At 46.9% G+C, this 12,500-nt stretch overlaps 1 protein-coding gene across 1 annotated transcript in view; it reads left to right on the forward strand.

The window, feature by feature from the left end:
* kmt2ca (lysine (K)-specific methyltransferase 2Ca) overlaps window positions 1–12,500 on the forward strand; it is a 133,504-nt gene that overhangs the window by 19,912 nt on the left and 101,092 nt on the right. The window contains 10 exon segments of the mRNA XM_028569034.1: window positions 554–668; window positions 814–977; window positions 1,583–2,348; window positions 2,542–2,715; window positions 2,783–3,466; window positions 3,581–4,110; window positions 4,154–7,260; window positions 7,804–8,178; window positions 9,084–10,231; window positions 11,491–11,598. Coding sequence (XP_028424835.1) covers window positions 554–668; window positions 814–977; window positions 1,583–2,348; window positions 2,542–2,715; window positions 2,783–3,466; window positions 3,581–4,110; window positions 4,154–7,260; window positions 7,804–8,178; window positions 9,084–10,231; window positions 11,491–11,598 — 7,171 coding nt within the window.

Below are 12,500 nucleotides of genomic sequence, written 5' to 3' on the forward strand. Positions count from 1 at the left end.
AAAATTGGTACACTTATTTTTTGTTTGAATACATGGTTTTATTTTTTCCAAGTTTTGACCAAAACTTAAATTTTCAATTTCAAGCATTATTTTTTTCAACTATATATATTTTTTTCAAATGAACAAAACATTTGGCCCTGATTTAGCTCCATATTTAAGACCACTCTTGCAGGGCAACCCTCCCATATTAATTAAGTATCTATTTGTTTTTACTAATGCCTAAACCTAAAATCACAAAATCAGTTGTTGTGTTGTAATTGTTGGCGCTTGTATTGAAAGACAAATTTCCGTGTACACTGACAATAGAGTGCTATCTATCCGTCTGTCTGTCTATCTATCTATCTATCTACAATTTTAAAATTAAAATAAAATAAAAAAAAAAATATATATATATATATTTTGAATTCTATGAATTGATTTTGAATCGGTTTTATTTATTTTTTGCACCCCCCTATAAATCTACGTTGGATGATTTGCCTCAGAAGGGTTGCAAAATCAGCAACTTTCACTCTGTTTGAACTAACCACAAAAACTGTGTGTGTGTGTGTGTTAGGTTGCGAGGGGATGATGGTGTGTTGCTGGTGTGTGACCGCTGTGATAAAGCCTACCACACACACTGTCTCACACCACCTCTGGATCACACACAGGGCAACAGCTGGAGCTGCAAGGTGAGATACACACACACACACACACACACACACACACACACACACACACACAGACACACAGACACACATACAGAACTTTGGTCAAGCTGTTTTTATCTATAAGGGTGTGTGTGTGATTTCTAAACCGCTCTCTCTCTCTTTCCAGAACTGCAGAATCTGCCGCCGCTGTGGTGTGAGGTCATCAGGCCAGTGGGCCAATCACCAGTTTCTGTGTGAGTCATGTGACCCGGCCCTGCCCTGCCCTCTCTGTGACCGTGCCCCCGACCTCTACACACCACAGGGCTATCTGACCTGTACCCGCTGCTTTAGGTATACTCACACAAACACAATCTGTCTAGTGTTTATTTTGCAAAGTTACCACTTCCTCCGTAGCTACTTCACATTAAAAGCCCTGCGCTGAAAATACTTCATGGGACTTTTACTGGGCGTTTTAGGCTACATCCACACAAATTACGTTTTGGTTTAAAAAATGAAAATCTTTTGCTGCATTTAAGCCTTGTGCCCACACTACTACAGCGTTTCCGAGCCTCTAAAAGGGAGACATATAGGAGTCACTGCTGCCCCAGTCAACCATGAAAAAAACACTTGTGTTGTCCGCATCATGACATTTTTGTCACTTTTTCAATGTTTTGGGTGCTTTTTTTTGTTTTTGTTTCTTTTTCCGAAGTTTTTTTTTTTTTTTTTTTTTTTTTTTCATCTTTTTCGTTGCTTTTCCCAAAGTTTTGTCGTGTTTTTTTTTTTTTTTTTTTACTTTTCCGGAGCATATTTCAACGTCCCATACTCTCTGATAGTCTGATATTTTTTTGTAAAGGTCCTGTGTGTAGTATGTGTTTACCTGCATGTGAAACTTTCTTGAGAATGATTAAAAAATGATTATAATTAATTAATTTAGCCAACATTATGCTGTGTTCCAGGTGTGTCCATACAGAGTGTATTGTCCAGGCTGGGGAGGGCAGGGCAGGGTCTGAAGATTATGTCTGCTCCACCTGCAGGCCTCAGGAGGAGGAGCCAATCCCACAAACTTCAATTGCTCACAGTCCTACCCTGTCCCTGCCGCTCAGTCCCACACAGGCACCTCCCATTAGCATTTCACAGCTGCCAATTCCAAGTCACACAGAGGCTCCACCCATCAGTCCTACCGCTCATAGCCCAGTCCAGCTCATCTGCTCAGATCCACCGCAGAGTCCTACACAGGCCATCTGTACACTATCGCAGACAAGTCTTACGTCATCCCAACCTGATCCCACAGAGCTCCAACAAATTCCTTCACCATCCCAACCTGATCCCACAGAGCTCCAACAAATTCCTTCACCATCCCAACCTGATCCCACAGAGCTCCAACAAAGTCCTTCACCATCCCAACCTGGTCCCACAGAGATCCAACAAAGTCCTTCACCATCCCAACCTGGTCCCACAGAGATCCAACAAAGTCCTTCACCATCCCAACCTGATCCCACAGAGATCCAACAAAGTCCTTCACCATCCCAACCTGATCCCACAGAGCTACAACAAATTCCTTCACCATCCCAACCTGATCCCACAGAGCTCCAACAAAGTCCTTCACCATCCCAACCTGATCCCACAGAGCTACAACAAATTCCTTCACCATCCCAACCTGATCCCACAGAGCTCCAACAAAGTCCTTCACCATCCCAACCTGATCCCACAGAGCTACAACAAATTCCTTCACCATCCCAACCTGATCCCACAGAGCAACAAAACCATCCCAAAAGTCCTTCAGAGCTCCAACAAAGTCCCATCCCAACCTGATCCCACAGAGCTACAACAAAGTCCTGCTCCATCCCAACCTGATCCCACAGAGCTACATCAAATTCCTTCACCATCCCAACCTGATCCCACAGAGCTACAACAAAGTCCTTCACCATCCCAACCTGATCCCACAGAGCTCCAACAAAGTCCTTCACCATCCCAACCTGATCCCACAGAGCTACAACAAAGTCCTGCTCCATCCCAACCTGATCCCACAGAACTACAACAAAGTCCTGCTCCATCCCAACCTGATCCCACAGAGCTACAACAAAGTCCTGCACCATCCCAACCTGATCCCACAGAGCTACAACAAAGTCCTGCTCCATCCCAACCTGATCCCACAGAGCTACAACAAAGTCCTGCTCCATCCCAACCTGATCCCACAGAGCTACAACAAAGTCCTGCACCATCCCAACCTGATCCCACAGAGCTACAACAAAGTCCTGCACCATCCCAACTTGATCCCACAGAGCTCCAACAAAGTCCTCCACCATCCCAACCTGATCCCACAGAGCTCCAACAAAGTCCTTCACCATCCCAACCTGATCCCACAGAGCTCCAACAAAGTCCTTCACCATCCCAACCTGATCCCACAGAGCTCCAACAAAATCCTTCACCATCCCAACCTGATCCCACAGAGCTACAACAAAGTCCTGCTCCATCCCAACCTGATCCCACAGAGCTACAACAAAGTCCTGCACCATCCCAACCTGATCCCACAGAGCTACAACAAAGTCCTGCACCATCCCAACTTGATCCCACAGAGCTCCAACAAAGTCCTTCACCATCCCATCCTGATCCCACAGAGCTCCAGGAAAGTCCTTCACCATCCCATCCTGATCCTGCAGAGCTCCAGGAAAGTCCTTCACCATCTCACCTTAATCCATCAAAGCCCCAACAAAGTCCTGAGGCAACCCCATCTGATCCATCAGAACTTCAGCATTGTCCTGCGCTATCTCACCCTGAACCAACAGAGCTTGAACAAAATCCAGAGCCAACTCACCCTGATTCCACAGAGCTCCAACAAAGTCCAGAGCCATCTGACCCTAAACCCACAGTGCTCCAACCAATCCCCACACAATCTAATTCTAATCAAATAGAGCTCCCACAAAGTCCCACAGCATCCCAACCTGATTCCACAGAGCGTGAACAAAATTCAGAGTCATCTCAACCTGAACCATCGGAGCTCCAACAAAGTCCTGCCCAATCTCACTCTGAACCATCAGAGCTTCAGCAAAGTCCTGCTCCATCTCACCCTGAACCAACAGAGCTCCAACAAAGTCCTGCTCCAACTCACCCTGAACCAACAGAGCTCCAAGAAAGTCTTGCTCCATCGCACCCTGAACCAACAGAGCTCCAAGAAAGTCCTGCTCCAACTCACCCTGAACCGACAGAACTCCAAGAAAGTCCTGCTCCAACTCACCCTGAACCAACAGAGCTCCAGCAAAGTCCTGCTCCAACAGAGCTCCAGCAAAGTCCTGCTCCATCTCACCCTGAACTTGGAGAGCTCAAACAAAGTCTTTGTCCTTCTCAATCTGATCCTACAGAGCTCCAGCAAAGTCCTGCTCCATCTCACCCTGAACTTGGAGAACTCCAACAAAGTCCTAGTCCTTCTCAATCTGATCCTACAGAGCTCCCACAAAGTCCTGCTCCATCCCAACCTGATTCCACAGTGCATGAACAGAATTCAGAGCAATCTCATCTTGATTCCACAGAGCTCCAACAAAGCCCACGCTATCTCATTCTAATCAAAAGAAGCTCCGGCAAAGCCCTGCCCAAACTCACCCTGATCCCACAGAGCTCCAACTAAGTCCGGCGCCATCCCATCTTGAACAGTCAGAGCGCCAACAAAGTCCTGCCCAATCCCATCCTGATCCCAAACAGCCCCAACAAAGTCCTGGGCCATCCCATCCTGAACCATCAGAGCTCCAACAAAGTCCTGGGCCATCCCATCCTGAACCATCAGAGCTCCAGGAAAGTCTTTCAACCTGTTCCTCTGGTCCAACAGAGCTCTGGGAAAGCTCTGCATCATTTAACCCTGATGCTACAAAACTCCAGGGAACCCACACCTCATCTGAAGTTAATCCAGTGGAGCTTCAACAAAGCCCTCCCCATGTGACTTCCTTGTTTGCTCAGCATACTCCTTGTCCGCTCAGTAACCCCTCTTCTAGCTTTACCCAGAATTCCACAGAGGATCACCTTTTGGCCACAGAATCTCCACAGAGTCCAACGGAGGGTAGTCCCATGTCTTGTGGACATGAGCATTCTCTGCACAGTCCTCCACCACACACACCGACCCAAGCAGGGCTTAGTCCTACCCGGGTTCAGCCAGGGCCTGCAGAGCCGGGGCAAAGCCCTCCACCACACAGTCCTGTGCAGGACGAAACTACACAGACACAGCTGGATAGACCATGTAGTCCCACCAACAACATCGTCATCACACCGCCTCAACAGACTTCCCCACGAAAACGACACCGTTCTATGTCACACAGTCCTGCACAAGTTGGCACATCACCTCGACAGAATCACACACGGGATGCTGAACGTACACTGGACCATGAGAGCCCTGCTGAGCTGCAGTGTGGGCCTGGACAGCACATTTCTACACTGGACCAGGGCCTTTCACCAGTCTGCTCTAAGTCTACCCAGACAGCAAGAAAACACGCCTCACTGAGGCCCAGCTCAGCTCCATGTAGCCCATCACCTTCCCCACTCAGAGCCACACAGTGTAGTCTGTCACAGCCTGCTAGCCCATCACAGGCCCAATCTACACAGCCTTTACAGCTTAGCATACTTCCTTCTCAGCTTGCTAAACATTCAAGAGTCACAAATGAATGCACCCAAACCAGTACCACAGAGCTGAAGTCTTTGGAACATGGCCCAATGCAGCTGAGTCCTAACCTTGATGACCAAACACTGGAAAGTAGTCCGACATCTGATCTATCCACAATGCCTCCTGATAGCAGTGGCACAGATGGAAAACTTGCTAACCAGTGTGTCCCTATCCAGAGTAACCCAGACTTTTCTAGCCCCCATCACAGTCCTTCCATGCCAACACCAGAAAGCCTTGTTCACGTTAGCCCTTCAGTGGAACACAGTAGCCTAACTTGCTCACCTCGTGCTGATGAAACGGAGGTAGTTCCTCCCTCAGCCATCTCCATTTGTCCGAGTCCTTCTCGTGACAGCCCACCATGCTGCACAGAGGCTACTGAAGGTAAAGCCAGCTCCACACATATCCAAAATATCTCAGCTAGTGCTAGCTCCAAACATACCAGTCAAATGTCTACAAGCCCTGCCAGCTCTATTCAGGCCAGTGCTAGCACTATACCAGTGGATACTAGCCATATAGCTGCAGAAATTGGCCCCTCAACACAACCAGCTAGCCCTTCAGAAGTTCTGGCTGGATCCATTTCCTGTCAGGATGAGGACATGGAGGTATATGTCGACCACCTGAGTCATTTTATTCAGTCAGAAACAAGTCCCAGACATCCAAACTCCAATTCCGACAGTAAAGTTCATGGTAGCCCTGCTCATGCAGAAGCTAACGGGTACAGTCAGATGGGCTCCATGCATGTTCAAGACAGAGCCAGTCCCTCTGTTTGTAGTTTTCCAGAGCTCGCACAGACTCAGGCAAGCCTAAGTCCCACACATCCTGGTCAGTCAGATCCCTCACATGTCCAAACTACCTTCAGTCCTCCTCAGACTTCTCCAGATCAGACAAGCCCCCTGCAAACTAGCTTTAGTCCTCCACACTGTATGCTGAGTGGTAGTAGCCCAGAGAGTAGTTCTGTTAGCCACAGTCTGAGCCATAGTGGCCAGACAAGTTCTCACTCTGCTAGCATAACTGATGTTACCGTCAGCCACAGTCCACCTAGGTCTAGTCCTGCTGGTCAAGCTAGTCCTTTTCACATACAAAGCGCCTCTAGCAGTCCCCACTCAGGCCCAGCCCAAAGACAGACTCCGTCATTAGCGAGCACGACATACAGCAGCCCTGCACATGCTGCTGCCACTTGTGTTAGCCCACCTCACAGTCCAGCTCAGTCCAGTGAAACGTATCGTAGCCCCACATGTAGCCCTGCTCAGGACACTGCAGCACAGCTGAGCCCCACTCTGGCTAGCTCAAATCTTGATGTGGACATAATCCAGAGCTCTGTTCTTCCCGCTGTGCTTCACCTTGATTCTGGACTTGTTAAACCTCCAGACAGTATTCAGCAGACGAGCCCAGCACCTGCTATTGACTCACACGTGCGTAGTCCCAACCAGGCCAGTCCAAGCCAGGTTAGCCAGTCCCCAGCTAGTCCTCTCTTGACCCCCGACAGATCTGCTGCTGAAAGCCAACGGAGCATTGCCTCGGAAAGCCCCTTCCATCGAACCCCAGCCCCCTCTGTTGGTGCTTCTTCCACTCTGGCTAGCCCTGTCCCTTCTAGTACCACTCAGGATACCAGTGCAATGCCTAGCACTGACCACATCAGCGAAATGCCTGCTAGTCCCACACCCTCTGCCCCCTTAAAAGTTAGCTCTGTTTACAGTAGCCCAGTTGCTAGTCCTGTTCATGACCCAGGTGATACACAAGTTAACTCTAGTCTTGCCAGCCCTCTGCGGCCAGATACTAGTCCCAGTCCTGGACCTGGGAGCCCTATGAGGTGTGAGGCTAGCAGCCACACTGCAGATGCTGTTAGCCTTGTCCTTGCTACCCATGTGCAGTCTGAAACCAGCCCTAGTCCTGGTCCTGTTAGCCCGGTTCAGCCTGACGCCAGTCCTAGCCGCTCTGTTTCCAGCCCCCAGCAACACACAACAGAGAAGGAGTCTGCAGTTGCTGAGGGTGAGTATCACGAGACTTTCACATTTATTTAACTACATTAAACTATTATTATACTATTAACTACAAATTATTGTCATTGATTTATGTATGATTATTTTCTGGATGAGTGGATTAGTTGTTGGGTCTCTAAAATGTCAGAAAATGGTGAAAAATGTGGATCAGTGTTTCCCAAAGCCCAAGATGACGTCCTCAAATGTCTTGTTTAGTCCACAACTCAAAGATATTCAGTTTACTGTTACAGAGGAGAAAGACACTAGCAACTAACAAGTCAACGTCACACAAGTTTCACTGTTTTTTGATTTAAAAAAAAGACTAAAAATAGTTGGCGATTAATTTAATAGTTGACAACCAATCCATTAATCTTTGCAGCAGATTATGCCAAAAAAACACACTTAATACCTTTTTAATAAATTGCTTTAAAGTCTTCACGACAGATATAATATGAGTCTGGACAGACGTGATGTAAACCGCAACCTGACTGGTTGATGGAGGCAAACATCTGCGAGGCAGGGATTCTGATTATATTTGATCGTCTTCCTCTAGATGTCAGCATGGCCGAGAAGCAGGAAGAGAAAACTGAAGAGGTGGAGGAGGTGCAGAGAGATGTTACACAGCAGGAGCAGCAGGAGGAGGAGGTGGATGAGCCACACCAGAGAGCAGAGGAGAGTCTGGAGGAAGAGGATCCTGCTAGAGAACAAGACCAGGAGGAAGAGGAGGAGATTTCACATCAGAGAGTAAAGGAGAGTCTGGAAGAAGAGGAGCCTGCTAGAGAACAACACCAGGAGGAAGAGGTGGAGATTTCACAGCAGAGAGCAAAGGAGAGTCTGGAAGAAGAGGAGCCTGCCGAGACGGAGGGAGGAGGAGAACAAGACCAGGAGGAAGAGGAGGATCAGAACGGCAGCTCAAACTGCCCTTCAGGTAGGAAGCGGTTGTCCACTCTAAAGGCTGATTGATGCTTTTGCGTTAAATTGATGCCGTGGGTACGTGCAGTACTCCGGTACGTGTAGATACGGACCCTAGGACCGAGCCTACGCTGTAGCCTGACGGGCACCTCTCAAAGAATGTAACTACACATCCCAGAAACCTGACCCAGGTCCTGGTTCTCCAAGGAGAGGGGTAACTTCTCCTGCTCCACATTTCCCACCGTGGTCAGAAAGAACAGGGGAGACTCTTTGGTTCTCTCACTATAACTCTACAGCACATGTGTCAAACTCAAAAACACAGGAATGCGTTTTTTAAACTGCAATTACCTGACATTCAAAGCAGAAATATGGCAGATTTGCCGACTCGGAGACTCAGAAATTCCCCTAGAAGCTGTATCATTGTTTGCTTGAGCTAAATTCTAAGATGGCTAAGGAACACTTTTGTAGGGCTTCATGTCAACAAAAATGTGACAAAAAGCGTACAAAAATGTCAGAAAAGCAACAAATTTACAAAAAAGGCGACAAATGTCTGAGAAAAACAAAAATGAGGAAAAAAGCTACCAAAATGTTAAAAAAAAGAAGTGAGATACAGTAACAAAAGCACGTCCGTAAACTCTCCATGCCTGGCCCTCGGTGGGATGCTCTTTTTCCAGTGTGGCCCTCTGGGAAAATGAGTGCTCTGTTCTAGAGTCTCTACTCACTCTGGAGATAATCACCATCACTCTCTCACTCAATCTACCACAGACAGACAGACAGACACTCATGTTTTTCCCCACTTATAAAGATAAACACATACTGTACATGTCCCTTAATAATTAACATATAATAATAATAATAATAATAACAACAATAATAACAATAATAATAATAATAATAATAATCTCTTTCTCTCTCTTGTAGGATCTGTCCTGAATGAAGACCCTCGGTCTCCTCCTCACTCTGCTGCTGCCTCCCTCTTCCTCCCACAGTCAGCTCCTCCCTCCCCGCCCCACCCACCACACTCTGCCTTACCCCCCCTACAGCCCTCCTCCCCCCTCCCCTCTCCTCCTAGAGCCGGCTCTCTGGAGGCCTCCCCTCTCAGGACTGCCTTACTCCCCTCCACTCCTCCCTCTCCTCCCCTGGAACAGGAAACTACCTGTCAGAGGGAAGCTGCTGCGACGGAGGCGGGGCTAGAGGACAACCCCCTTTCCTGTCGTGTGACATCAGCAGAAGACGACAGCCAATCACAAAGCCAATTCGAACCAGTCGCAGGAGTAAAAGAGCAGTTTCAACCCGAAGAGTCTGAACCTGTTGCTGCAGCAAAAGAACAGTTTGAACCCACCCAGCATGAGCACCAATCACACGCTGAGCCTTCAGAGAGGCAGCAGGAGCCGCAGCCAATGAGGGAGAAGCAGGACGCAGAGGAGCAGGATCCTTCTTCTTCCTCTCTGGAGGCCCGCCCCCTGGAACAGGAAGCTACCTGTCAAAGTGAAGCCGCTACGGCGGAGGCGGAGCTAGAGGACGAACCTCTTTCCTGTCGTGTGACATCAGCGGAAGATGAAGAAGAACTTGTCGCTGAAGCAAAAGAACCCACCAAAGATGAGCACCAATCACACGCTGAGCCTTCAGAGAGGGAGGAGGAGCCCGAGCCAAGAGCAACAGCTGCTCCTGAGCTGGTTGCTGAGCAACAGCCAATGAGGGAGAAGCATGACGCAGAGGAAGAGGAGGCGAGGTCGGGCGGCGAGCAGGAGGACCAATCGGATGTGGAGCAGGAGGATCCGGTGAGCCCCGTGCTGGAACTGGACCCGTCTTTAGACACGGAGGTGATGGCGCTGCTGCGGCTCTCCTCCCCCAGCCCGCCCCCCCTTTCCCGGCGGGGGTCGGGTCGGGCACTAAGGCCCACCCCCCCCAGCTCCTCCCGGCCTTTGGACGACCTCTCCATCCGCCTGAGGCAGTCTCCCTTCTCCACCGAGGCTTCCCCCGAGACTTCGCCCGCTAGAGCGCCCGTCACGCCACCACCGCTGTCTCCGCCCTCGCCTCTGTACCGAGAGTCCCCGCCCCTTTCTAAGGTAAATCATAAGAGACAACTGTGAGGTCATCATAAGAGACGACTGTGAGGTCATCATAAGAGACAACTGTGAGGTCATCATAACAGACACCTGTGAGGTCTCCTTGTTTTCTCCTCCAGGGTTTAACATTGGCCCCTGTACAGATTATTTTTTAACATTAAAGGTCCCATGACATAGTGCTCTTTGGATGCTTTTATATAGACCTTAGTGGTCCCCTAATACTGTATCTGAAGTCTCTTTTATATAGACCTTAGTGGTCCTCAAATACTGTATCTGAAGTCTCTTTTATATAGACCTTACTGGTCCCCTAATACTGTATCTGAAGTCTCTTTTATATAGACCTTAGTGGTCCCCTAATACTGTATCTGAAGTCTCTTTTATATAGACCTTAGTGGTCCTCAAATACTGTATCTGAAGTCTCTTTTATATAGACCTTAGTGGTCCCCTAATACTGTATCTGAAGTCTCTTTATATAGACCTTAGTGGTCCTCTAATACTGTATCTGAAGTCTCTTTTATATAGACCTTAGTGGTCCCCTAATACTGTATCTGAAGTCTCTTTTATATAGACCTTAGTGGTCCCCTAATACTGTATCTGAAGTCTCTTTTATATAGACCTTAGTGGTCCCCTAATACTGTATCTGAAGTCTCTTTTATATAGACCTTAGTGGTCCCCTAATACTGTATCTGAAGTCTCTTATCGAAGCAGCATCCATCCATCATCCATTCGATGCATCGATTATTTGATTAATTAATGTCAAAGCCCAAAAAACAGGTGAACCGGTGATGCAAACTAATATGTTATCACTTCTAGGGCTGTGCTCGATTGAACAAATTCTTAGTGGACTAACACTCATTTAACTGTACAGATTAATGGATTAGTTGATTTAATCGACCGATCTGTAAATCTGAGTTTCTCCACAAAGAGTCATGTTAAAGCACCACTTTAATTCTTGTGTTTACCAGAGATGTGCTCGTACGTTTCTTGGAAATAAGTCATTCAGCATGAAAACAGCATCAGACATGACTAATGGACTAAAGAGATCTAAGTTGACTAAGACCAGAACCACCGATTAGTCCACTAATCCACTAAGAGGGAGCAGCTCTAGTAACTTCTGCTCAAACCGCAATGAACACGCCCACCACCTACTATATAATAATCAATAAATGATATAAATGAGACCATAAATAGCATACAGTGTGTTAATTAACCAGAGCACTCTTATTTTCTCTGACTTCTTCCTGTATATTTTTTTCCAGCCACAGACTCTCCCCGTTACTGTGCTCCCCCTCACACCGAAAATTGGGATGGGAAAGCCCGCAATCTCCAAGAGGAAGTTCTCCCCCGGCAGGGCCAGAGTCAAACAGGTACGAAGTACTCCCACACTACTGGTTTTAATATATTAAATATATCACACTACTGGTTTTAATATATTAAATATATCACACTACTGGTTTCAGTCCCAGTTCAGTTGAACTGGTGGTTATATTTTCATTAATCAGTGGAAACCCACACTGATGTTCCATTATATGGCCGTGAAGATGGCATTCAGTTTCTTTCTAGGTGGTGTTAAAAAGTTCTTTAAAAGTCTTGAATTTAACTTGGAGAACCCTGGGGGGGAGGGGGGGACCCTGTGGTAACTATTGCCAGCTTTCCACTAGTTAGCGGAAAATATTTTTGAGCAATCTCGGTAGGGCTGCACAATATGAATACAATATCTAATTGCGATTTTCATTGACAAATATTAAAATTAAAATGTTTTTTATTGTGTGATTTTTGCGAGGATCTGTGCCAAACAAAGATCTGTTTTGTTTAATTTTTTTTTTTTTAAGATTATTTTCTTGTGAGCTTTTCCCTTTTTATTCGATACTGAAAACAGGGTTCATACGTTTTGAAAAAACCTGGAAAATTATGGAATTTGAAAAATGCAAATTCCAGGCCTGGAAAGGTTTTGGAAACATAAAAAGACCCCAGAAAGTTTTGGAAAAGTCATGGAATTGTTTTTAACACAGCATAATAATATGTGATTAATAAATGTATTTCATGTGGTCTTAACCTCAGCGTTATATTCGGGGAGAGATATCAAGAATCCATCTATGAACTACAGACATCATCATTCATTTATAGTTAAACCTCTGAGGGGAAACTTTAACACTGCTTAGTATTCTTATTGTAGAATGTCGACTGACATTTTCAGGAACACATAGTCATGGAAATTTGCCGAAAAGTATTGGTTAAAATGCGTATGAACCCTGTGACAGTGGATAGA

The sequence above is a fragment of the Perca flavescens genome, chromosome 22, assembly GCF_004354835.1.
Source record: "Perca flavescens isolate YP-PL-M2 chromosome 22, PFLA_1.0, whole genome shotgun sequence".
Lineage (NCBI taxonomy): Eukaryota > Metazoa > Chordata > Actinopteri > Perciformes > Percidae > Perca > Perca flavescens.